This window comes from Marmota marmota, unplaced genomic scaffold, assembly GCF_001458135.2.
Source record: "Marmota marmota marmota unplaced genomic scaffold, marMar, whole genome shotgun sequence".
NCBI lineage: Eukaryota > Metazoa > Chordata > Mammalia > Rodentia > Sciuridae > Marmota > Marmota marmota.
This window is the reverse complement of record NW_026000241.1, coordinates 14,549,803-14,576,991: the sequence shown is the minus strand read 5'-3', so window position 1 is coordinate 14,576,991 and position 27,189 is coordinate 14,549,803. Positions and strand designations below refer to the sequence as shown.

At 42.0% G+C, this 27,189-nt stretch overlaps 1 protein-coding gene across 1 annotated transcript; it reads right to left on the bottom strand.

Annotated features, from left to right (window-relative positions):
* Cx3cr1 (C-X3-C motif chemokine receptor 1) lies at positions 1-27,189 on the bottom strand. The gene is made up of 2 exons (XM_015489464.2): positions 27,040-27,189; positions 1-2,897 (listed from the first exon to the last, which is right to left on the bottom strand). The coding sequence occupies exon 2, from the start codon at positions 2,886-2,888 to the stop codon at positions 1,821-1,823; it is 1,068 nt and encodes a 355-aa protein (XP_015344950.1). The 5' UTR covers positions 2,889-2,897; positions 27,040-27,189; the 3' UTR covers positions 1-1,820.

Here is a 27,189-nt window from a genome sequence, read left to right as displayed (position 1 = left end):
AAAATGATGTAAAACATATATTTGCTGCATATTGGAAAGGAGTGAAATGTTTATCAACAGAGTAATGGTGAGTTAATGATGGCAGATGATCCTGAAGGAACATGACTCATTCTCTCGTTTGTCAAACACATATACAGACAGCCAAGGAGAGACCAGGCACACAGCAATGAATCAGTACGTCTGCCTCAATGAGCATGCAATCTGCTAGAGTCTTCTAAAAGGACTGTTATAAAACTACACAGATACAGAGCTATTGGGGATCTAATATTGTAGAAAGCAGGTTACATAACTGTGCTTTATGATTGCAACTCTAAACAGATGAGAATGTGAACGAGGTCTGATGGGCAAACCAGGAATGAAAAGACTCGTGTGGTTAGAGCACAGATGATGTTTTCTTTAGCATTATTACTTTAAATTTTTAGACCGTCTCAAATGTTTACTGAAAGAAGAAAACTGCTCTCATGGCTTGGCTCTCCAGGTTGGCCGTGGCAAGAGTGAAGGAGATTGACTTGGGCAGGAGCTTGTGGCAAAGGGATTAGGAGGCTTGGGTCAGGAGGCTGTCCACCTTCAGATCTAGCTGTTTATTGAGGGCTGCAGAAGAAACCAGCCTCCTCTCTGTTGGGGCTATGTCCTACTTGGGCATGATGCAACCTCCTCATTGCCAGGTGTGCCAGGGTACACCTGAAGTCTGGGAAACAGGAGAGATGATGGGGGCTTGCAAGAGTTGGTGGCTGTTCCTCATGATAGAGAGAATGCTCCTTATACAAAAGATACCATCAGCCCCCTTCTATAGTTGCAGGAACTGAATTTCAGTTGGCCCCAGGTTACCAAGTTGGCAAATGACAGAGCTGGGATTGGAATTCATGCCTTCACTTTGGGGCAAGGTTCTTTTTGTTTCTCCCCATGGGCCTGGGAGCAAGTGGAGGGGGATGTGTGAGGTCTTATTGCAGACACAGGGCTGGATATGGCTGACATAGGAGATGACTGCCAGGGTGGATGGGGTCCTTTGGAAAAGTAAGTAGCGGGGAGTCTGTCAGTTGAACTGCATGGTGGAGGGTCTGAGGTCGGGCATTGGAGTTTGGACTTGATGCAGTGGGCAGTGGAGAGCCCTTGTAGGTTTGAGGACATGATCAAAGGAAGTTTAATGAAGAGGTGTGTGCTGGTTGGTGTGACAAGGAGGAGCTAGCTCAGGTACAGGGGAAGTTTTGTGGCTCTTGCTCTGTCTGATCAGAGCAGTAGGGACTCCTCTAACTTGTTGGAAACATCTAACCTCAACCTCTAACCATGGATCAAGGTTATCCCTTTCTTGTGGATGCCACCACCTGGTCCCCACCTGATACAAACTTGGCCAATCAGAAGACCTCTCTGGGATATTTTGACCTGGGGACCAGAGAGGAATGGATCCTATACCCTTTCTGGTGATAAATCTGTGTTACGTGAGCTTTGGAGATCTATCACTGCTAAAAGTCTTGAGAGTCAGAGAGAGCAAATTCTAGCTAGATTCAAGTCCTGTTTTCCACTCACCCTGAGGGCTCAGTCACCCCCTGTCAGTGCCACAATGAGAACAACACTCACAGATCTCTTTTCAACCAAGTTAGTCTGGATTGCAATTTTTCCATTTGTAAGCAAAAAACATCCTGGCATTCAAATTTTGAGCACATTTCTTGAATACACTGTAGGCTGGTTTTGTTAGTATTGGGTCCGAATTTTCTTTTGCATGTATGAAACAACAACAACAACAACAAAAATCTGTTCTCATTACTGAGTGTCCGATTCAGGAACTCTGGGTTCTCTGCAGAGAGAAGGCTTTGTGGGTCCCTTCAGAGAAGGAGGGACGCATCCCCATCACTTGTGTAGTGAGTAAAACTGCTGCTCAGAATGCTCCCCTGCCTACTTCTTTGCGATTCGGATGGGGAGAAACTGTCGTGGACCGAACGACCACAGAGGACAGCCAGGTACTTCCTGTACAGGTAGCAGAGGTATCTTCTGAACTTCTCCCCAGCGAATGCATAGATGAGGGGATTGAGGCAACAGTGGCTAAACGCCACCGTCTCAGTCACGTTGAGGGCCAACTTCAGATTCCTCTTCATGTTGCAGCTGGGAAAGAAGTCATAGAGTTTGAGAGTCTCTAGGAAAATCATAATGTTGTAGGGTGTCCAGAAGAGGAAAAACACGATGACCACCAGTAAGATGAGCTTGATGGCTTTAGCTTTCTTTTGGTTCTTGCAGGAAAACAGGGTCTGGAGGATTCTGAAGTAGCAGAAGCTCATGATGAGCAGGGGCAGCAGGAAGCCAAGAAAGTTCACTTCCACGTTTCGGAGCACTGGCCAGATTTCCTGGAGGACCTCGGGGTAGTCACCCAGGCACTCGTTTTCTTTTTGCTTTGTGAACATGAACTGGGGTGCCGCAACGAGGATGGCCGCCGCCCAGACGCCCAGGCTGATGGTGACGCCGTGTTGCACAGTCCGGTTGTTCATGGAGTTGGCGGCCAGAACAATGGCCAGGTACCTGTCGATGCTGATCACGGTGATAAAAAATATGCCTCCGAAGAAGCCGATGAAGAAGAGGGCGGTGGTGAGTTTGCACACGGCGTTGTGGAAGCCTTGTTCGCTGACCACATAGTGAGTCCAAAAGGGCAAAGTGGCTACGAAGAGCAGATCGCTCAAGGCCAGGTTCAGCAGGTAGATGTCGGTGATGCTCTTGCGCTTCCGGCTGTTGTTGAGGGCCATCACCACCAGCAGATTGCCCACCAGGCCAAAGGCAAAGACAACAGAGTAGAATATGGACAGGAACACGGTCCCAAAGTCCACGATGTCCCCCACATAACAGGCTTCAGCAGATGCGTCATACTCAAATTCCTCAGTTGATTTAGGGAAGGAGGTGGGCATGGTGAGGACCTGGATCAGAAGGGAAAACAAAGCGGCAGGGTTAGTCCTCACAGGAACAAATCTGGAATTCTAACTGGTCCATGGTGGAGGCAGGAAGGAAGAAACAAATACCAGTCGCTTCCTGCCTTCACACCCGCCATCTTGTTCATCTCCACCACAATCTGGTGGTGGAAGTTGCAACAGAAACCTTTGGCAAGGGAGGCAGCCAGGCCCCCCGACAAGGTCAAAGAGAGGTCCCTAAGAGGACTTGCTCAGCAAGCATTTGGATCTAGGTCTTTGGGGACTTGGGACAGATCTCTTTCATCAATTTTCAAAAGTTTCTCCAAAAGGTGTTGAGTTTGACTAGTGTATAGATAGGGGAAGGAGGATCAAGGACAGAGGTGAAGGGCAGGATAAGGAGAGGTGACAGGGGAAGCTTCTTTTAGCCTAACCTTTCCCCAAGCTATTTTCTATGCTCTTTTTTTATTTCCACCTTCACCAACTTCTGGCCTCTCATTTTTCCTCCATGAAGCTAAGCCTGGAGACAGAGGTCTCAGAGACTCCCCTGTTTGGTTTTGGAGAGCCCTTTCTCCTCCTCTTCCTCTTGGAACTAACAAGTCCTTCTTGTCCTCAGCAGGGAATAGGCAGAGTCATGCTCTCTCATGAATCATCTGTTTCGTGTTGCCCAGGACTTTCATCATTCCCACCTGTGGGAAATCCTTAAAACCCACGCAAACTGGGACTAATGGCCATCCTCCAGCCTCAGCTGAAGAGGAGCACTGTCATGATCCAGGGTTCTGTGGTCACAGAAGGATTGACAGGTGCAAGACCAGATGAGCCCACGGTTGGACCCGAGAGACTACTTCTCCTAGTTATTACCAGCCCTGGCTTCCCCCCACTAACCTTATCTCCTGGTTTCTTTTGAGCAAAAATTGAAAAAGAAGACATTTCTGCACAGGTTGGGCAATCAAGCTTGCCCTCTTCCCACTCTTTTCCCATCGAGTACTTGCTGGACATTTACTCCAGAGGCAACAGACAGGCCACCCTCTCCCTTTGCTCCTCTGGCACCTCCTCTTGATTGTGAGACCACAGGCAGGCTCAGAAACCCCGAGTGTCTCCAAGCAGGCCTCCTGGTTGTCAGCACCTCCTTCTTCATCAAAACTGAAAGCAGAGCTCATGGTTCTCTAACCAAGGGAGTTTCCACACCCTACTGCATCCTGGCCATGATGGTTTCACCCAGGCGGTATCTCCCACAGCCCACCCAGCTGAGGTATTGCTTCTCCCTGCCCTGCCTCCGGCATGTCCTGCATCTCACCCAGTCTCTTCTGCCATGAAATAGGCCGAGGCTGCCAGTCCTGGACCTTCTCAGTCTGTGATGGAGTGTTTGACCCTAGGAAAAATGTGTGAGTTCCCTGCTTCAGGCTGCAAGGCCCTTTTCCTTGAAAAGGTGTCTAGCTGTGACCATTTAAGTTAATAAGAATTAATTGCTGACCTGATCCTGTTTTGAGTTCTACAAAGCAAGCTTCATCTGTCTAACGCTGATGATGGGGAAACAGGAATTGGTACTTAGTGTGTGGGATACTGCTGTGTAAGAGAGGAAATAGTCAAGTCCTTGACGGTTGTAAGGTAGGGACCCTAGGCTAGACAGTCTCTCTCCCCTTCTGCCCACTGAAAAGAAATGGCAAAGCTGACTTCAAAAGGTTAAAACCAATAAAAATTGTTTTGCATTTCTTTGTGCCTGTGATCTGTCCATCAGCCCCCAAACTTCTATGGACTTGAGTTCTCTGAGGTTGAACCCCAGGTCTGCCCTTTCTTTCTTTCTTTTTTTTTTTTCCTTTTAACCGTACGATTTATTTAAATTTTTTAAAATTTATTTTAAAATTTAAATAAATTATTTATTTATTTTTTAAAATTTATTTAAATTTTTTAGTTATACATGACAGCAGAATGTATTTTGACATATAATACATACATGGAATGTACATACATCAATCATAATGTCTATTCTATTCTGCTCAGGTCTGCCCTTTCTGGCTAATTGATGGGTGAGTTTGGAATCTCTGGGCCTGATGTTCCTCATCTGCAAGGTTGAGATGCAGTCTCACACCTGCCCACAGAGCTTCTCTAAAGAGAGAAACTGTTCTAAGTGTGTCGCATACAGCAGGAACTTAGTAAATGCTACTTCCTTCCTGCATTAGGTGAGGCTGCTGAGGTTCTTTGAGCGTTTGGACTCATCCAGGTTGCCTGTAGACAATCCCACTCAGGGCATTGTGGGAATTTGGTATTTAAAGGTTCTAAAATTTCCCCCTGAAATAATAATCAAAAAATGGTTTCTTTTTAGATTGCTATTTATTTATTTAATTGGTAGATGGACACAATACCTTTATTTTATTTTTTTAAATGTGGTCCTGAGGACCGAACCCAGTGCCTCACACACGCAAGTGTTCTACCACCGAGCCACAACCCCAGCCCTTTTTAAAAATTATTTTAAAGGGGTGGGGGAGTAAGCCAGTTTTTGCTAAGCTATTACTAAACAGCTAGGCTTATTGCCAGACATTCCATGTGCATTGTTACCCATTGAATCCTCTCTGCAATTCTGAAAGTCCTGTGTTTAGTTCACTGCACTGGATGGCTCCAGGGCTATTTGAAGACTGGGGCAGGACCCTGTGTGGAGAAGGCAGGGACAGTTAAAACTAATTTCCGCTAGCTAAGGGGTAAGGAGTCCCAATCCAGCATCCTACCTTGCTGTGTGACTGGGCTGCCACACACACAAGAACACCTTCTCTAATTTGTTCCAAGACTCCAAATAAGCTGGAGGAGGTCCTGATTGGAGGGTCCCAACATCGATGCAAATATATAAATTGCCCGGGGCTCAACATGCCTGAGCTCCTGGAGGGATTAATTAGGCCCCACCTCAGCCACAAAGGGGCCTGTTGTCTCCATGTGAAATTCACACAAAGTCTTGAGATAAAGACCGAATTGGGAAGTGGGTCAATACATCCCTGCAGATGGGACACAATTTCAGGAGATGCTGTGGAAGGGATGACCTTGCCTGACTGGTGAACATTTTACTTACTGAGATCCAAATGGCAGATCTGGCTCAGGACAATCCCTGCCATCCTGAGGATCTGCCCAGCAAGGCCACAGAAACCCTCAGCCACCTTTATCCTGGCTCCTTGATAGATCAGATTCAGGCCCAGCTCCTACAGGGGTTCCTCTGAACACCGGCACAGTGCTATGCATATAGTAGATGCATGCTAGGCGTACTGTGATCCCTGCTGGGAGCCATGCTATGGAGGGAGGAGCAGGAGGTGTGTTTCTTTTGACAGCCCCTTTGTGATTCCAAGGGACTGGAGACCTTACGTCCACAAGAGGCACAGCAAGGTCAAGGCCCCGGCTCGTTGCACAACTAGAAGTGGGGGAGTGGGACTGAAGCCCAGGCCACACTCTTCCCATCCCTTAATGCCCACCCCACCCCCACTCAAGATGAAGGATGGCCAGGGAAAAAAGATGGGGACACAGTGACTATCAAACAAAGTGGAGTCCTTGGAGGTAAAAAGTCAGCAGGGCCACTGTCTCAGCTTCTTCCCCTCTAAAGAGCAACGTTGGGGTTTGTGGAGAGCCAAAGAATGCAATGACACCCAATTGCTTGTTGGGGTTTATCCAGAGATATGCTCACACACAAGCTCAAGGAAGTGTGCACTCAGACCCTCACCACAGTGAGCCTTAAATAGACATGAAGAGGAACCACTTCAGTACCCATAGGTAGGGACAGACCACACAAAACCACGATAAATCCAAAGAACAGAACATCAAACAATTGCTTTAAAAAAAAAAAAAAAGCAAAGCCAGGCAGATCTGTGTTCTGTCATGGAACCATCTCTAAGATACACTGGTAAATGAGGTACCAGGCACGCACTGTGCTGCTCTCTGTGGAAATAATGCTGTGTGTATGTTTTGTGTGAGGTCTGAATACCTCTGGAGGGTGGACCAGTGGTGGTAACCGTAGTTCCTTCTGGAGGGCATGTATGGAGACTAGAAGATGATGGGGGGTGGTGGGGGGATTTTAATTTTTACTGTAAACTTTTGGAATTTTTTTTTTTTTTTGGTACTGGGGATTGAACCCAGGGCCTTGCACACGCTAGGCAAGCACTTTACTTCTAAGCTAACAACCCCAGCCCCCAAATCTCAGGATTACTTTACCATGTACACACATTACCTATTTTGGAAGTGATTTTAAATGTTTCTTTTGGAATTTTCAAGATAAAAATAAACAAAAATATGAAGTATAGGAAAAATTAAAGTAAGTAACCTGGTACAAATACCAGGCACGGGGGTATGTTTGCTAAATGGTATTTGACATATAAAAGGATTATCTATACTTTATGGGCAAGTAGGTGTACTCAGAGAGGGTGAATAACTTGCTTAAGGCCACGCAGCTTGTTCATGGCAGGCTTACAGTTTGGGCCCAAATGTGTGTGCCTTCAGCATTTTTTTTTTTTAACTTTGCATTATACCCCTCCCCATATCCCTCCCTCAAGACTGGGAGATCCCAAAAGAAGAATCACATTTTTTTTTTTTTTTTAGCTCTGTAGATCAGGGTTTAGCAAAGAGAGAGGCCTGATTTAGAACAAATGCTGTATAAATGTTTCTGGGAGGATATATAGTTTATCTTAGACCTTCATTCCTAACGACCTTGGTGAAGGTGCCCCCCCCCCCACTGTTTTGACAAGGTCACAGTGAGGATAAGTGCTGGCAAAGCCACACAGATGGGCTTTGAAACTCATGAAACCATGAGACCCTTTTTGATGTCATTGGAACTTTTTATTTTCATGCTCCTATTCCTGACAGGAAGCATGAGTATGCTTATTGCTAAACCAAATTAAATTTCAGATGGCTAGAACATAACAGGTAGTTCATGCCTTGAAGGCTGTTCTACTACTTTTCAGCATATCGAGGACAAAATAGAAGGCTGTTCTACTATCTCAGTACATTGAGGACAAAACTGATAATAAAAATATAAGATATAAGATATAAGAACTAGTGTACCTTGACTAAGAAACAAAGAAACTTTTTGAGAAAGCAGCTCAACCCATTTTAAGAGAATAAATGTTGGAATTAATTAAATTAGCTTTATAAGACACAGTTTTAGAATAATGTTAGAAATATTATTTTATTTAGAGTCTTAAGTTTAGAATTCTTAAGTTTTTAGCTGTATGGGTCCTTAAGATGCTTTAAGAATAGTTTATAGACTTTAGGATATTTTAAGTAGAAGATTTAAGGGGACTTCCTTTAGATGGGGATCTTTGATTAGAAATAAAGTACAGGTGTACTTTAAACTTAAAGGTTAATGATAGGTTGGGAGACTTAGAGTCTGGTTACGTAGTTTGGCATCTGTTAATAAGAAAATAGTACATCTTGGGAAAATCAGAAAAATGCAAATTAGTGACGCATTTTATTAATGATCTTGTACCCCTAATGATTGCTAAGGAAATGTCACATCCTGGGAAAATGTAAATTGATGATGCATTTTTCTATACCCATAATGATTGCAAAGGAAATGTCACATCTTGGGAAAAATCTGGAAGTTGTAAAATCAATGACGTATTTTATTAATGATTCTGAATTCATAATGATGAGAAAAATTGTAATAAAAGATGACCCAGAGAAAGCTGCATTAGAGCTCTCTCTCTCTGGAGATTGCTCCAAGGGAACGACTCCTTGTCTCATTCCTTGTGCCGACACCACTCAACCTTCAAGACCCCCTGGATCCGTCTGGGACAGGACCCCGGTATTTGGTACCTGAAACAGTGACCTGTAGGTAAGCCCCCTTGGCTTTAGCCCCCATTCTCAGAGTGGATAGGTCATTACCCGTGGGTTTCACGAGCCCCCTGTTAATAAAGCAGGTGAGAGTGGGAAATTAAGTAAGAGAAAAATGGGTAACACAGAATCTAAGAAGCGAGAAGTGTTCATTGATATTGTTAAACATATGCTTACAAAAAAGGGAATTCAGGTCTCTGCTTCACAACTAACGAGGTTTTTTCATTTTATTCAGGAATCTTGCCCTTGGTTCTCTGAAGAAGGGACCTTAGATTTAAAAACTCTGGCAAAGATAGGAGAAGGTTTAAGGGCTTATTATTCTTATCATGGACCAGAAAATATGCCTGTAGATACTATAGCGTTATGGCCTTTATTAAGAGAGATGTTAGATCCGGCTCATGAGACTGAAACTTTAAAAACTAAAATCAGTTCCACTAAGCTTTCAGCTCCGACTGAGGAAACTCCTTTAAAACAAAAAGCAAAAGACAATGTTTATGTTATAAACGATGATGACGATAAGAAGCAACTCAGCCCACAAGATGAAGATGATATAGAAAAGGCAACTGCTAAATATTATAATGAAGAATTCCCTGCCTTTCTAGGCACAGGGCCTTATAAACCTTTTTAAAAATCTCCTACCAAAGATAAACCAGGTTCTAAAATAAAAAATACCCTACCTCCTCCCTCGCAAAATGGAGGATTTGAAGGAGCCAAGAAAGAGGCTCTACAATCTGGAGACTTCGGTTTTACTTTCCCTTTCCCTTTTATTGATAGAGACGAGGAACAGTATCTGCCTCAATGGGAACCCCTGCCTTTAAAAACTTTAAAAGAATTAAAACAATCTGTTCATGATTACGGGCCAGCTTCTCCTTATTCTTTACAATTAGTAGATACCATTGCCAGTAGATGGATGACCCCATATGACCGGTTTGCTACTGCAAAATCTTGTCTCCCCGGAGGGACATTCCTGTTATGGAAAACAGACTGTAAAGATAGAGCTAAAGAGCGCTCTCGATATAATAAATCTGTAAACAGTGAAGTCACTCTTGATATGTTATTGGGAGAAAATGATTGGGCTCTGCCAAGTGATCAGTTACACTTGCCTCGTCCTGCTTTGGTCCAATGTTCAGATTTAGCAGTTAATGCTTGGAGACAGTTAGAAAATACGGAAATTAAAGCTTCTGGCTTAAGTACCATAAAACAGAAGCCTGAAGAACCTTTTGAAGCATTTTTATCCCGATTAAAAGATTTGGTGGGAAAAATTACAACTAATAATGAAGCTGCACAAATCATAATTAAACAATTGGCTTTCGAGAATGCAAACACTGCATGTCAGACTCTTCTGAGACCTATTAGAACGACAGGAAGTTTATCTGACTTCATTAAGGTTTGTGCTGACATGTCACCCTCGTATTTACAAGGTGTAGCCATAGCAGCAGCATTACATGGACCAACAAATGCTCAGTTTCTTAAAGGGCTTCAAAACAGAGGGCAAAGAAAAGGAAATCGGGGTTGTTTTTCTTGTGGACAGATGGGTCATTTTCGTAAAGTTTGCCCCAATAGAAATTTTCAAACTAGAGAAATCGCACTTCCCAATCAGATGTCTAGACCCCAAACTCCATGCCCGCGTTGTAATAAGGGATTCCACTGGGCAAAGGAGTGTCGTTCTAAATTTCATAAAAATGGGAGACCTTTAGAAGGTGGCCCAATGCCAACTGTTCCTCAGAATTCCCCAGTTAATTCTAATAATTTACAGATAACTCCCAACCTACAAAACCGGGAAACTGGTAATAGGCCAGCCTCGGGCCCTTCCAGTAATAGAGGCCATCACCAATCCTTTTCAACAGGATATACTATAAGGGCTTTATTGAGAGCCACCCCGGATTCAGCAGGGTTAGATTTGGCATCTTCAGAATCAGTAGTTATTCCTTTAGATTCTCCTGTTTTAGCTATACCTACTAAAATACATGGGCCTTTACCTAAAGGGTCTCTTGGCCTTATTATAGGAAGCCGCTCTACTTCTTTACAAGGGATTAAGGTTATTCCTGGAGTTATTGATTCTGATTATACTGGAGAAATTAAGATTTTAGTAGAGCCTTCATTTCAAAAAACTTTGATTATTCATAAAGGGCAAAAGATTGCTCAGATCTTGTTACTTCCCTGTTTATCAATAGGAAATCGACCTATTTCAGAAGATCAAAGACAAACTAGAGGTTTTGGTTCTAATGATATGGCATTTTGGGTTCAAAAAATTCAAAACTCTTGTCCTATGAAAAAACTAGAGATTCAAGGAAAAACAATTGGAGGTTTCTTGGTCACAGGAGCAGATGTTACTTGTATAGCAGGAAAAGATTGGCCCTCAACCTGGCCTACAACGGTGATTCCCTCAGTACTTAGGGGACTTGGAACTGCTACTAATATAGCAAAAAGCACTCAAATACTTAAATGGACTGATAATAAGAATTCAGGAACTTTTCAGCCATATGTGATTTCTTCTCTTCCTTTTACTCTATGGGGTCAAGATATAATGTTTAAAATGGGAGTGTGTCTCTGTACTGTCCTTGTAGAAGAGGCTCAACAGGATTTTTAATTGGGGCCATTGTTGAAACAGCAGATTAAATGATTTGGAAAAATGATGAGCCTGTATGGGTAGAACAATGGCTCCTAACAATAGAAAAATCACAGGGCATATTTGTTCATTCAAGAACAACTTGAATTAAAACACACAGAGCCATCCAATTGTCCATGGAATACTCCTATATTCGTTATTAAAAAGAAATCAGGTAAATGGAAATTATTACAAGATCTAAGAGCTATAAATGCTACAGGGGAAGAAGATATGGGTTCTCTACAACCAGAATTCCCTTCTCCACTAGCTGTCCCTAAAGGATTTCATGTTATGGTAATAGACTTACAAGACTGATTTTTTACTATTCCATTACATCCTGATGATTGTAAAAGATTTGCTTTTAGCCTTCCCTCTGTCAATTTGAAACAATCATTCCAACGGTTTCAGTGGAAGGTATTGCCTCAAGGTACGAAAAATAGCCCCACTCTCTGTCATAAATATGTTGCATTTGGAAGTACAACCAACAAGAGATAAATATAAAGATGCCTATATTATCCATCATATGGATGACATATTAATTGTTCATGAAAACGTCCAATTGCTTCATCATATTTTATTGAGGTTGACACAATCTTTACAAAATTTTGGTCTAATAATTGCCCCAGATAAAATTCAGCAATCCCCTCCTTTTAATTATTTGGATAGAATTATAAGTACTCAAGCTATTACCCATCAAAGTTTAAAATTATGGATTAATCATTTACAGACTTTAAATGATTTTCAAAAACTTTTGGAAGATATTAATTGGATTCGTCCTTTTCTGAAACTCACTACTGCAGAACTTAAATCATTATTTGATATTTTGAGAGGAGACTCAAACCCACGTTCTCCTCGTGTTTTGACAGAAGAGGCTGAACTGGCCTTATGCAAGGTAGAAGAAGCTATTAATAGACAACAATTGCAAAGAGTTGATTATACTCAGATTTGGGATTTTCTTATTTTACCTACTCCTCATATACCCACAGGAGTTTTGTGTCAGTCAGGTCCTTTAGAATGGATGCATATGCCAGTTACCTCTAAGAAGGTTATCTGCTCATATCCTATTGTGGTTGCATTATTAATAATAATGGGAAGGCATACAAGTAGAGAGTTATTTGGGAAAGAAATGCATAATTTGGTGGTTCCTTACTCTAGAGATCAACTAAATATGCTTATGGAACATTCTGAAGACTAGCAAATAGCCCTACAGGGATATTATGGTCACATTAAATTTCATCTGCCATCTCATCCTTTGTTACACCTGGTTAAGAACCATCCTATCATTTTTCCAAAATTGTTCTCTTCTGAGCCCTTATCTCAACTGCAGCCTTAGTTTTCACTGATGGTTCCTCAAATGGACGAGCATCTTTAGTTATTAATGATAAAACTTATGTTCAACAGACAGAGGAAACCTCTGCTCAGAGGGCAGAAATGGTAACTGTAATTATGGCTTTTACCCAGTTAAAAGATCAAATGTTTAATTTGTATACTAATTCTCAGCATATTGTGAATTTTTTCCTCATCTAGAAACAGCTTCTCTTCCTCAGCACAAGACTACAATTTTTCATTATCTTAATTCTTTACAAAAGTTGATCCTAGAAGGACAACATCCTTATTTTATAGGACATATTCGAGGACATTCTAACTTGCCAGGAGAACTGTTACAAGGTAATGCTTTGACAAATTCATTAACTAAACCCCAAATTCTTACTCCTCAAGAAACTACAGCTGGTCATGCTTTACATCATCAAAATCCCTCTGCCCTTTGACAGCAATTTCATATCCTAGGGAATCAGCTAGAACTATTGTTAGAAATTGTCAAACCTGCCCAACATTATTCCCAACTCTATCCATGGGGGTTAATCCTCAGGGTTTAAGACCTAATGATTTATGGCAAATGGATGTTACTCATATTCCTTCATTTGGAAAATTGGATAACGTTCATGTCATTGTTGATACCTTTTCCCATGTGATTACTGCCTCAGCAAGAACTGGGAAGCATATAAAGATGTGGTCCAACATCTGCTTATTTGTTTCTCATATTTGGGGACGCCTAGCACTAAAAACAGATAATGCACCAGCTTATACTTCAAATGCTTTTAAAAATTTTTGTGACATGTTCAAAAATCTCTCATTTTATGGGAATTCCCTATAACCCTCAAGGACAAGCTCCAGTTGAGAGAGCTCATCAAACACTAAAGGCTCCAATTACTAAACTTCAAGAAGGAGAATATGAATATAGTTCTCCTCGTCATGTTCTACAACATGCCTTGTTTGTGATTAAACCGCCTTAATTGTGACTATAAAGTCACAATAACTCCCATGCTAAGACATTGGGAAAGTGAAAAAAATATCAGCAAAACCCTTAGTGAAATGGAAAGATCTCTTGATGGGTAAATGGAAAGGACTTGATGTATTATTAACTTGGGGGCGAGGGTATGCTTGTGTCTTCCCACAGGATGCGGATTCTCCTATTTGGATTCCTGATAGACTGATTCGACCCAATGTCCAGCCTTCGGAACAGGAAACAGAAGAGATCGTGCCCTCCTGATCTCCAATACTTCCCACAATTGACCATGGTGCCTGAGGAGGATCTGACAACTACTTTGACTCTATCCTTTTCTCAGTTGAACTTCAACAGTTCTCAACCCTCACCTAGACAAGCATCTTCTACAAGACTCGCAAAACCACCGACTTGGGGACAGATAAAACAACAGACTTATCAAGCTCAAGTACTTATTTCTTCTTAGTCAAATTCCTATATGCCAGAAAATATGTATATTGCTATGTTAGCCATTCTTGCCTGTCAAGTAGCAAATGTATCTTCTGAATATTTTGGGGCATATTATCCTGACCCACCTATGTACCTGGGGAAAAGAAAATATTAGGGTATTTACCAATGATACTGATCTCTTGGGCGGTGAATCTAATTCTTTTATTACTCCTATATCAACCTATAATTTCAGTTTTAAGGGTCACAGTCATTTACCTCCTCTTTGTTTTAGTATATATAGTGTTACTGAAACTGTAGTCTGTTTACAACTTCATTTTAGAACTTTTTAAAAACAAATTCCCCAAATGAGGAAAGAGGTGTGAAGGATCTTTGAGTACTTTCTATTTTAGCTTTAGGTTTTCCTGATTTTAAAGATCTTTTACCCTCAGAAAGGCCTCCTCCTATGATCCAAGACTGTTTAAAAGCTGAGTCCCATCTTGATTATTCATGGGTAGGGGTAGATAGACAATTTGGATTTCCATCTTGGCATAAATGTATGTTTTCTGAAACATACATTCTTTCCAAAATTCTTCCAAAAAATTCTTCCTTGCCAATATATGATTTTTCTATTTTTAAACTTGACTATGATCATCGTAGATTTTTGTCATCAAATCCTTGGAATATTCCTCAAGGACAAACTGCTATGAGGTCTGCAGTGGAGCCTATGAATAGATGGTACTCAGCTGGATGGGTCAACTCCTCTATATTTTACTAAAATCAAATAACATTATCAGGTCTATACAGAACTTTATAAGTTATTGGCTTCTTTAGGTATAATACATATCTATAGATGTATAGCACCTATAGATATGTATATGAGTATATGAGCATCATTTTGTTACGGCTTGTGTGGGATCTCCCAATGCAATATTATTTAGAGACCAAGGAATTTTACAGATCTCAAAATTAGAAGAGGAAACTTATGATGTTGTTTGTGAAGGCTGTACATTAACAAATTGTACTGATCCTAGTATATCAGCACCCAATCATATTTTAATTGTACATCAACCTTCTTATATTATGTTGCCTGTTAAATTAGATTCTTCTTGGCATGATGATCCTGGGTTACGAGTATCAGATTTAGTTAATCAAGCTCTAATTAGACCTAAATGTTTTGTAGCTGCCTTAATTTTAGGAATCTCAGCATTAATTGGTATAATAGGGTCCATAGTTGCTTCCACTGCCGCACTAGTTAAAGAAGTTCATACTGCTCATCCTGTAAATGAGTTGTCACAAAATATTTCTACTGCACTTATGATCCAAGAACATATAGATAGAAAGTTAGAAGCAAGAGTTAATGCTTTAGAAGAAGCTATCCTTTATATTGGCAATCAAATTCAAAACATAAAAACTCGAATGACAACTAGATATCATTCTCAGTTTAAATGGATTTGTGTTACTCCCCACACATACAACTATTCTGAAGAAACATGGTTTCAAATACAATGTCATTTATGAGGATTATGGAGAGATACTAATTTAACCCTAGGTATAGAGGAATTACAAGAAAAGATAAAAGACAGTAGTCAAGCACATATTTCAGAAACATCCGTTCCAGAGTTAGCTGATACTTTTGTTTCCAAATTGAATTCTTCAGTCTCCAGCAAAACCTTATTTTCTATTTTAATCAATAGTGGTGTAAGTGTTTTAATTATTCTTGTCCTTATTCTTGCCCTTTCCTGTCCTCTTCAAGTTGCTGAGCCACGGAATTCGTTCAGCCCATCTGGAACTACAGTTTCTTAATTTAAAAAATAAAAAAAGGGAGAATTGGTGAAGGTGCTCCCCCTCCCACTGTCTTGACAAGGTCACAGTGAGGATAAGTGCTGGCAAAGCCTCACAGGTGGGAAACCGAAACCATGAGACCCTTTTTGATGTCATTGGGACTTTTTATTTTCATGCTCCTATTCCTGACAGGAAGCATGAGTATGCTTATTGCTAAACCTAATTAAATTTCAGATGGGTAGTCCATGCCTTGAAGGCTGTTCTACTACTTCTCAGCATATCGAGGACAAAATAGAAGGCTGTTCTACTATCTCAGTACATTGAGGATAAAACTGATAATGAACAACATTCATTCCCCGAAAGGTCATGAGAACTTTAGGCACCACGTTGATTATATCAACTAAGAACCCAAGCCCATATCTCCGGCCTCTTAGAAAGCCTAATTAGTATGTTTATTGCACAAAGCTCACCATATGTAGTTTTATTTGATTAAGGGAAAGTTATGTTATACACTTAGGAAACTTAAGGTTAATAAAGATACATTCCCCCCCTTTTATATAAATCCTCTTTTACCTCACATAGGGACTTATGATGAGCATAGTTAATATTGGCAGTAAGTGGACTGATGTTCAAAACTTGCCTTTCAGTGAGGGAGATTACAAAGATGTAAGAACTAGTGTACCTTGACTAAGAAACAAAGAAACTCTTTGAGAAAGCAGCTCAACCCATTTTATGAGAATAAATATAGGAATTAATTAAAGTAGCATTATAAGACACAGTTTTAGAATAATGTTAGAAATATTATTTTATTTAGTTTCTTAAGTTTAGAATTCTTAAGTTTTTAGTTGTGTGGGTCCTTAAGATGCTTTAAGAATGGTTTATAGACTTTAGGATATTTTAAGTAGAAGATTTAAGGGGACTTCTTTAGATGGGGCTCTTCGATTAGAAATAAACTTAAAACTTAAAGGTTAATGATAGGTTGGGAGACTTAGAGTCTGGTTACGTAGTTTGGCATCTGTTAATAAGAAAATAGTACATCTTGGAAAAATCTGAAAAATGCAAATTAGTGACGCTTTTATTAATGATTTTGTACTCCTAATAATGATTGCTAAGGAAATGTTGTATCCTGGGAAAATGTAAATTAATAACGCATTTTTCTATACCCATAATGATTGCAAAGGGAATGTCACATGTTGGGAAAATCTGGAAATTGTAACATCAATGATGTATTCTATTAATGATTCTGAATCCATAATGATGAGAAAAATTGTAGTAAAAGATGACCCAGAGAAAGCTGCTCTTTCTCTGGAGATTGCTCCAACGGAACGACTCCTTGTCTCATTCCTTGCGCCGATGCCACTCATCCTTCAGGACCTCCAGAATCCCGCTGGGGCAGGACCAGGGCAGGACCAGGGCAGGACCTAATGGTGACAGCATCTCCTGTTCCTGGCGGAGCTTACAGGGCACACAGTTGTCTTTTATGGTCACAGGCCAGGGGCCCTTGAATCCAGAGAGGTCTATGGGTGCCTGCTGTGTTGAATGAATGAATGAATGGGTAAGTGATTGGAAGACCTAGTGAAGCAAGATAAGAGACCCATCAACCTCTCATTGTGGAGCCCCAAGAGAGGAACACAGGACCCGAAGCACAGCACAATCTGAAGGTGGTGTGGGGAACACAGGTTCCTCAATACACTCCTCTTGTGTGTGCTGCTGGGCATACCTGCTTCTTACACAACTTCAGCTCTCTCCAGGTAAGTATTGGGAAATAGTGCTGCCTCGGTGGCATGTGTCAGAGGTGACACAGGGTTTTATCTGCCTGGAAAGGCAGAGTAGTCTTTGTGCTGGAGCCAGATCCAACCCAGTCTCAGGCTGGGAATGGAGCTCAGAGGTAGAGCACTTGCCTAGCTTGTACAAGGCCCTGGGTTTAATGCAAAACCAGGGAGAGCCCAGCAAGAGTTCTGTTTACACCAGAAACTCAAAGTCTGGGAAGACAGCACCTCTGCTGAATGGTCCCCGAACTTGATAGCTTTAGCAAGTTCGCTCTTTAGGAACAGTGGTCCTGAGCTGTGTGGACCTTCTATTTCTGGATTCTCTGAGATGTTCAGGGATTGAGAGATGAACTTAAAGAGAGGGTATTGGCAGCAGGTGGCAGTGTGGCCAGCCCTTGGGATGGCCCTCAAGGGAGGCCTGCCCAGACAGTGGCTTTCCTTTGTCTCTCAGGACACTAGAACCGGAATGTAAGGATCCAACAGGATGAGCCTTTGCAGCATCTTCTCAGCTAGGTTTCATACCCACAAGTGCTGCAAGCAGCAGGCAGGCACGGGGCACAGGAAAGGCACCCCCACCTGAGGCTGTGCACGACAGCTCAGGGCAGCAGCCAGCAAGAACGAAACGCGTGTCTGTTCCCTAGCCAAGCAGAGACAACTTCTGCACAACTTCTGCTCTCTAAAACTCCCTGCTCTTGTGAATTGTGCTGCAGTAAACATTGATGTGTCTGTGTCCCTGACATCAATGTTTATTGCAGCACAATTCACAATAGCTAAACTGTGGAACCAACCTAGATGAGTAGATAAAAAAGAAAATGTGGTGTATATATATACACAATAGAATATTACTCAGCAATTTTAAAAGAGAATAAAAATCATAGCAATTTTAAATAAATGGATGGAGCTGGAGAATATAATGCTCAGTGAAGTTAGCTAATCCCAAACCAAACTGAATGTTTTCTCTGATATAAGGAGGGTGATTCATAGTGGGGTTGGGTGGGGGAGTAGGTGGGGAATAGAGGAACTATAAGGAGGGGAAGGGTGGGTGGGGGGTAGGAAAGACGGTGAAATAAGATGGACATCATTACCCTAAGTCCATGTATGAAGACACGAATGGTGTGACTCTACTTTGTGTGCAACCAGAGATATGAAAAATTGTGCTCTATATGTGTAATGTGAACTATAATGCATTCTGCTGTCATATATAACAAATTAGAATTAAAAAAATCCTGCTCTACTCTGCTGCTCATCCCCTCACTTCCTCCGGCCACTTCCTTTTCTCAGGCCTGCTCATTTATTTTTTGACTTTTCTTATGGGTGGGTGGAGGTCATCGTCACCCCTCGTTCCTCCTGAGCTTCCTGTTTCCACACTTGCCTTCTCTCTGACATGCTTTTTGTGTTGCTCACGCCCTCACCCCCTGCCCCCCGACCCTCTTTTGGTTGTACATTCTGCTTACCATTTTCCAAATCCAGGGTATCTTCTGTTATCTATCTATCTATCTATCTATCTATCTATCTATCTATCTATCTATTTTTACCTTTCCTGGTCCCTGTTTAGTAAAATTTTGTGTGAAGGCTGGGTTTGAGCTCCAGCCCAGAGACAAGAAAATTGTGAGGCTTTATTTTTTCTCCCCTTTGGACCAACTGAAGTCAGAGAGTTGCTCCATCCAAACGTACTGCATGGAATGCCCTGGTTCTTTCAGTGTTCCAGAACTGCATGTTAACCCCAGAAAACCTCAGTTAAGAAGGAGCACACGTTGCCATGCCAGGAGCCTGCCAAGATCATGCCTCATACGCACCATCTCACTGAATTCTGTCTACAATCCTCCATGAGAAATGATTGTCCTCACAAATGGACCGACAGAGGTTCACAGAGATTTGGTTAACTGCCCCACAATGCCATACAGCCAGGATTTCAATCCCAAATGCACCTCTGCACAAACCTCTGTGTTTCCTGCAATGCGTGATGCTTTTCTGCTTGGAGGGGAAGTCTGTAGAATATCACAGGCCACTTCCCTAGAACTAAGACTCAGAAATAGTAGACACAAGTCCTCTGAAAGAAGCTGGTCCATGATACAACCCTGAAGTGCTTAGGTTTCTCCTTTCTAGATTCAAAGCCCAGCAGGCTGACTCTCAGGGAATGGCAAGTGGAAAATGGGCAGGGCGGGATATTACTTGTGCCTCTGGCCACCACTAGGGGCGTTCACATCAGACCCCCAGAATCTAGCTCTCATCAGCAGAGGTGAAGAAATTGGGATCATTTTCTCTGGAGAAGAAAAGGATGAAGGTTGAAGGATCAGCCTATTTCCTACCTTCGGATATATCATGGTGCTTATTTATTTATTTATGACAGTGGAATGCATTACAATTCTTATTACACATATAGAGCACAATTTTTCATATCTCTAGTTGTATACAAAGTGTATTCACACCAATTCATGTCTTCATACCTGTACTTTGGATAATAATGATCATCACATTCCACCATCATTAATAACCCCATGCCCCCTCCCACCCCTCTGCCCTATCTAGAGTTCGTCTATTCCTCCCATGCTCCCTCTCCAGAGCCACAACCTTCCTAGGTGGCCTGTGCACGTTATGCCTGAATTCTGGGAGACCCTGGGCAGGTTGCTCTAGCCCTGCCTCAGTTTTCTGATGTGTTAAATGAAACCATGGGCCAGATCACCTCCAGAGGTCTTGCCAGCTCTGACACACTCAATTTTTCAACAAAAATTCAACACAAGGAATCAACCTTAAAGACAAATGTGAGTTCTAGGTCAGTGAAAGCATGTGTCTGCTGCCATCAGCCTGCCCAGGGTGTGTGACATGCTTGGGTCACAGCCTAGGAGTGTTCAGATGAAGTTCTAGTCGGAAGCAGAGCTGGATCTGTTGATTTCCAGCATGACCCTCCTCCCCCAAAAAAGTTCTTGAGCTTAACCTTGCACTAAAAAGGAATAGCCTTAGCCTGTCACCACATCTATAGTCCTGGCTGCTGGGCAATCTGGTTTTACTAGATTCGGATGAGTTTCCCATGTAGGGTGCAGCTATTTTTACAACACGCACCCCTCAGAATACAGAGAAAGCTGAGGCTGTGGCAGATGGAGGGGGCTTCAAGTCCATGGAAGGGAACTATAAAGAAAAAATTTTGCAATTTGTACCCTATCCCCTGTGCAAGTAAATTGAGTGACTGTCTATCCCCAAAGAACCGTGAACTTCACGGTGTTGTCCAACCACCGTGGTTTTATGCAGCACAAATGCACACACCCAAACCAAAAAGTACCTATAAGAGAAAACCACACGTGAGGCACCCTGGACCCACACTGGGTTTGTGAGTTGCCCCTTTCCAAAGCTTGCTATTGCTTGGGGTTTGACACTCTTTCCTCTCTTTTCCTCTTCAAAATACTTTATTTTGCTTGGGGTTTGACACTCTTTCCTCTTCAAAGTACTTTATGGTATTTATTTATTTCTGTCAAAATGAACTGTAAAATTTTGAAAGAAAATACTTGATATAAAATTAAAAAAAATAATCGAGACAGAGACAGACTTGTTAGTTACTTAATTATTAATTAAACCAATATTTATTGAGCATCCTTACCCTTTGGTAGTATAAGAGCAAATAAATATTAAAAACAAGAGATTAATTTTCCTTGCTGAATATCAGGGAAGAGATTCTCTTTGCTTCTTTTTTTCCCCCTTAGGGCATTTACTTTAGAAAAATTGTAATTGTAAGTATTTCCTCCTCTCTTTGAATGTGTATCTGTCCTTTCTTGAAGCTTGGTAGGCTTTTTTATCTGTTTCACGACTGGGACTAGGCCTTTCTCAAGGACCTGCGCATCATCTCTTTGAAATGTAAGAAGCAAAGGGCCTGACTTCAGGGCCCTGCCCCAAGATGCAAACCAACTTTGTTACCAAGGAAAGAGAAGGATGCTTCCTCCTAGAAGGAGCCAGTCAGTTAACTCAATGGCCACCCTGACTACCAGGTAAGGTTAGGCTGAAGTCTGCATGAGAGATGGTGCTGTCAAGGCCTCTTACTTGGTGACTAGCTGTTCTTTATCTGAGAAACATGGGCAATAATGGGGTGTGCCTGCTGGCTATAGAAGAGGATAAGATTTTTATTCTATCTTGCAATCTCTCAGTGGATCACTTGTGATGTGTATCACATGCTAATTTTCTGTGTGATAAATTCTGAATATAAATGTTTAAGATATAGTTCTTGTAAATGTTTGTTATTGTGTAGCAATGAAACATATCCAGGGGATGGTCTCTACATGTGTCCCCATTAGGACTGGAGATCATGATGAAGGGTCACAAAAAATGTTGCCATTTAGGCTGAGACTTAAAGGTGGGAGAGGCCTTATGAGTGACAAAGAGGGAGCTGGCAATGAATGGAGGTGGGCTTTGAAGTCAAAGGCTCAGAGGGGCTAGCTCAGGGTGGTTTCTTGGGCAGAGAGAAGGAAGTGAGGCTGGGTTGGGCTCACATGTCCTGGGAACATTCTGGAAAGCCCAGTTTAGCCTGAGTGGAGGCTCAGGTAAGGATGCAGAGAGCCAAGGTGGGAAGCAGAAGAGGGGTGAAAGAGGAGCTGCAAACTTTACCCTAGGAACCTAAGGAAAAAATATTAAAGACTTTGAAACAGTCCCACACGAGAGATTGCTAGATGTCCTCTCTCGCTCACCGTTTGGTGATATCACCTTCTTTCATTGTCTGAGCTAATTTGTAATGCTGTAAGTAATAGAAAATTGATAGGAGTTATGATTGACAGTTGCAAAGCAAGCACCCATTCTTGTTCATAGACATAAAAATTGTGTGTGATGGAGATGCACTGGGAAGTGCCCCATGGAACTGTACCAATTTTGCATTTATCTGTAAGTTCATCTCAGCCTCTCTGGAAGCATCCCATCCCATCCCATTACTGTGGCTGTCATCTATTCATTCTCACAGCTGTATAGGAATGCACTGGGTGAATGTTCCACAGTTTATTGTTATTTCTATTGCTGATGCACGTGAGTGTGACTTTCCGTTTGGATCCAGTTTGGACATTATTGCCATGCACATTTCTTATAACATGGATGCATTTGAAAAACCCAATGATGAAAATAGTAATAAATGCTGGAGAGGATATGGAGAAAAAGGAACACTTTTCCACTGTTGGTGGGATTGTAAATTAGTACAGTTTGGGGGTTTCAAAAGACAAGGCATAGAACCACCATATGACCAGTTTGTCCTAGAGAATTAAAATCATCTGACTACAGTGATACATGCATATGCATATTTATAATAGGAGCACCATTTACAAAAGCCAAATACGGAACCAGCCCAGGTGTCCATCAATGGATGAATGGATAAAAAAAATATGGTATGTATACACACTGGAGACTTATTCAGCCATAAATAAAAATTAAATTGTGTCATTTGCAGGAAAATGGATGGAAGTTGAGAACATTGTGTTAAATGGAGATAAGCCAAACTCAGAAAGTCAGGGGTCCTTTATTTTCTCTCATATGTGTAAGCTAAAGAAGAAAAAGGAAAAGAAAGTGGGTGGGTGGGTGGATGGGGGGGATCTCATGAAAATTGAAGGGAGATCAGTAGAGGAAAGGAACCAGCCAGAGGGAGGAGGGAAGAGAAAAGGGAAATACTAGGGAATGATATTAGTCAAATTATATTGTTATATTCTGTGTATGAACGGATACGTAAAAATAAGCCCCACCATTATGTACAACTGTAATATACCAACTGAAAAATGGAAAAAATAAAACATTTTAAATATTAAAGAAAATCCAGCACAATGTTGAGTCAAAGAAACCAAACTCAGAAATAGACCTCTGAATGAGCCCACGCATATGAAGATCAAAACCAGACAACGCTAAACCATGTTGTTTGGGGGCGCAGAGGTAGATCTGGTGAAGCTACTAGGAAAAGCAAGAAAACAATTGCCCTGAAGTCAGGGTTGTGGTTATTTGTGTGGCAGGAGGGGTTGTGGTTAGGTGGGGGCGTGAGGAAGACTTTTGGGAGCAGGCCAGGTTCTTTACATTGGCCTGGGTGGTGGTTACATGGCAGATGGGTTTTAATAAGTTGTTAACCTGGGTACTGTTCTTTCAGGGTGTTATATTCCACAATAAACATCAATTTAAGGAAAAGGACAAAGGTAGTCTCAAAAGATATTTAAGGAGATGTAATGGAGATTTTTTTTTTTCTTGACCCAGACTTACAACTCCAAATAGTTGAACTTTGGTCAAATAATAAGATGAGGTTGTTGAAGCACCCACTGTGGCCAGAGGCCACAAAAATTCCACTGCAGGGCTGGGGATGTGGCTCAAGCGGTAGCGCGCTCGCCTGGCATGCGTGTGGCCCGGGTTCGATCCTCAGCACCACATACAAACAAAGATGTTGTGTCCGACGAAAACTAAAAAAATAAATATTAAAAAATTCTCTGTCTCTCTCTTTAAAAAAAAAAAAAATCCACTGCACATCCCTTCTGGTGTATTCCGAGTCCTTGAAGAGGGAAGGCTGGACCAAGGTTCAGGTGGCAATCTCAGTCTCCTTTGGTTCTTCCGGGCAGATTGAGTGACAGGAGACAGCCTGCCTCTTGGAACTCCCAGAGTGCCCCCCTGGGAATCAAAACAATTCCTCAGAAGAGCCAGCTGAGACTTGGACTTCATCATCCTGCTTCAAATGCCTGTGAGCTGCTGAGGGGCATTGTGAGCTGCTTTCCCCATTAGCTCATTTGCTACAAGAGTTGAATCTGAATGTCTCTGGGCTCTTGACTCCAGGGCAGAGGGTGGGCTGGGGAGGGGTAAGTTGATGCCCCGAGTCTCAGAAATGATGCCAGGGTCTCTGGTTTGGGAAGACCATACCTGACATAGCTGCCCTTCCACATTTGACTGGGGTGGGGAAGGGCTGCCTCCCGGAGTGGGTAGAGAAGAGAACAGAAGTTGGTTCTGAATTGAGTCAGCTCTGACACATTCTCTCCTCTCCTGACCCTACAACTCTGGATCTCTTACAATCTCCCTTGAAAGTAGTCTGTGTTCATGCTGGGTATGGTGGCACTCGCCTATATCTCAGTGGCTCAGGAGGCTGAGGCAGGAGGATCACGAGTTCAAAGCCAGCCTCAGCAACTGCAAAGCCCTAAGCAACTTAGTGAGACCCTGTCTCTAAATAAAATACAAAATAGGGCTGGGGGATGTGGCTCAGTGGTCTAGTGCCCCTGAGTTCAAGCCCAAGTACACCCTGCCCCCCCTAAAAAAAAAAAGAAAGTAATGGGTGGTCTCAAGATACCCAAGCTTTCTAAGCCTCAGTTTTCCCATGATAGTAACATATATTTTATTTTTGAACATGAAACATGGGCCAAGCAGTGTGCTGGGACTTTATATACCATGCCCCTCATCATCACAAAAAATCAACACCTATTGAATCCTGGCTTCAAGGACTCATGGACAATGTCCTCTGTGACAGTAGGAAGTGGACCTAGCAAGGCCAAGTTATGAGCACAGTTTCTAAGGGCAGAGGAGCCAGGACTTCTCTCCAAAGCCAAGCAGTGTCTGCAGCCCACTCTGTGAAATGGGGACAATTGAGGAGAGGGTTGGGGAGGTAGATTGTAAGGAGACAAATGTGCAGCTGGCAGAGTAATTGCTCCTTCCCAGGGGACGGTAAGCACCATGCAGTCTGAGAGCCAAGAGGGGTCAAATTGAATTTGGATTGAGACATTTCCTGCCCTAATCTCTTTGTGAAAATAAAGCCAAGTGAAGAAGGTGAAAGGGAAGAATCTACCCTGGCCTTCTTTAGGCCATTTCTGCTTTCCAGAGGTCCCAAGTCCTACTCACTGCCCCCTCCCTTGACCCAGAGTGGCCCCCAAGGCTCAGCAGCCCATGTGCCCTTCCCATCTGCCTCCTCCCTGGAAGCCTAGGCCCCTTGGATGACCCGTGCAGGGAAGTTTTCTTGACTATTTCACATGGTTTGCTATTCTTTACTTTTGATTTAATTTCTTTTCATCTCAAGTATGCTATATCTAGTATTTAAATCAATAACAATAAGAACTTTTTTTTTTTTTGAGCAGGAGGAAGAATCTTAAATTCCCTCATCCTTCTCTGGACTCAGATGTAAATTCTGTGCGGTTATGATTGACAGATGCAAGACAAGCACCCAGAAAAAGATAGCCACAGCTGGTCCTCAGCTGTGGCCTCTGAGAAAGGGCGGCTGTGGTCAAGCAGGAACATATTTCCTCTGTTGCTTTCATAATTTCTTTGCAAAGATCACATTTTCCAATGGCACAAACCTTTCTGAGCCCAAGTGTTCTCACAGTGGGTTATATAAGCACATATCAAAATTGAACAGTAAATTTGTGTCAGAGGTCTATTAATTAAAAACATTTTAATTAAAATGCAATATAGGATCATTATAAAAAATTGCAGATGGTGCCAGACTCGGTGGTGCGCACTTGTAACCCCAGTGGCTTGGGAGGCTGAGGCAGGAGGATCATGAGTTCAAAGCCAGCCTCAACAACTTATCAAGACTCTGTCTCAAAATAAAAAATAAAATGGGCCGGGGACTGTTGCTTAGTGGTTAAGCACCCCTGGGTTCGATCTCTGATACCAAAGTGGGGAAAAATTGTAGATGGTGCAAAAAAAAAGTTTGGGAAAAAAAAATCCATAGAACTATCCATAATTCTACTCTCTAGAATCAAGCACAATTCTCTTTCAGTTTTTTTTACATTTAATCTTTATATGTTTCTATTAAATACATTTATATTTATTGTAAGTATTCAGATGTCATTTAAAAATACTCTTTAGCATTAAAAATTCACACATATAAAAAAACAGAGAGAACCTCCTGGCACCCATTACCCGGTTTCAACAATTAACAACTCATAGTTAATATTTTTTAAATATTTTTTTAGTTGTAGATGGTCACAATTCCTTTATTTTATTTATTTATTTTTTATGTGGTTCTGTATCGAACCCAGTGTCTCACATGTGCGAGGCAAGTGCTCTGCCACTGAGCCACAACCCCAGCCTCATGGTTAATAGTTTATCTGTTTCCCACTTCATAGCAGCACTGGATTATTGAATTTTACCCGTAAAACTTACATGTGGGTCTCTAAAGGATATGAGCTCTTTTAAAAAGCCAGTACTATATCTTCTCTTTAAAAAAAAAATAGCAGTTAAGACCTCATTATCATCCAGACTCAATTTCGTATCTGCTTTTTTCCGTTAAAGTTAAACCACAAGTTTTTCTCCATATCCCTAAAATGTCATTGTTAACGCTTCTAATTGTGTCCCACTATGTTATGTGTATTGTAGAGGATCTAGCCCACCCCACCCCCGGCCCACAAACACTCCCACTGTCCACTTTTCCACTCCATTGAACATATTTAGACTGCAACATCCTCGGGAAAAGGCTGGCTCATGAGTACACCAGCATCACATATCTACTCTGATCTCTTCCCTTGTGCCCCGCCCACCCCAACCCGCCCACTAAGGTGCACTTACCTTGACCCACTGGGAAAGAGAACCTCAGGATGTGCCAGTCAGCTACCCTGTCCTATGTAGACTCTGCCAGGGGCCAATATTTCCCTTTCCCTCTCTCTGAGGGCATCTTTATTTGCAAAGTTAGCCAATAGTGTCTGGTTTCCTGTGAGG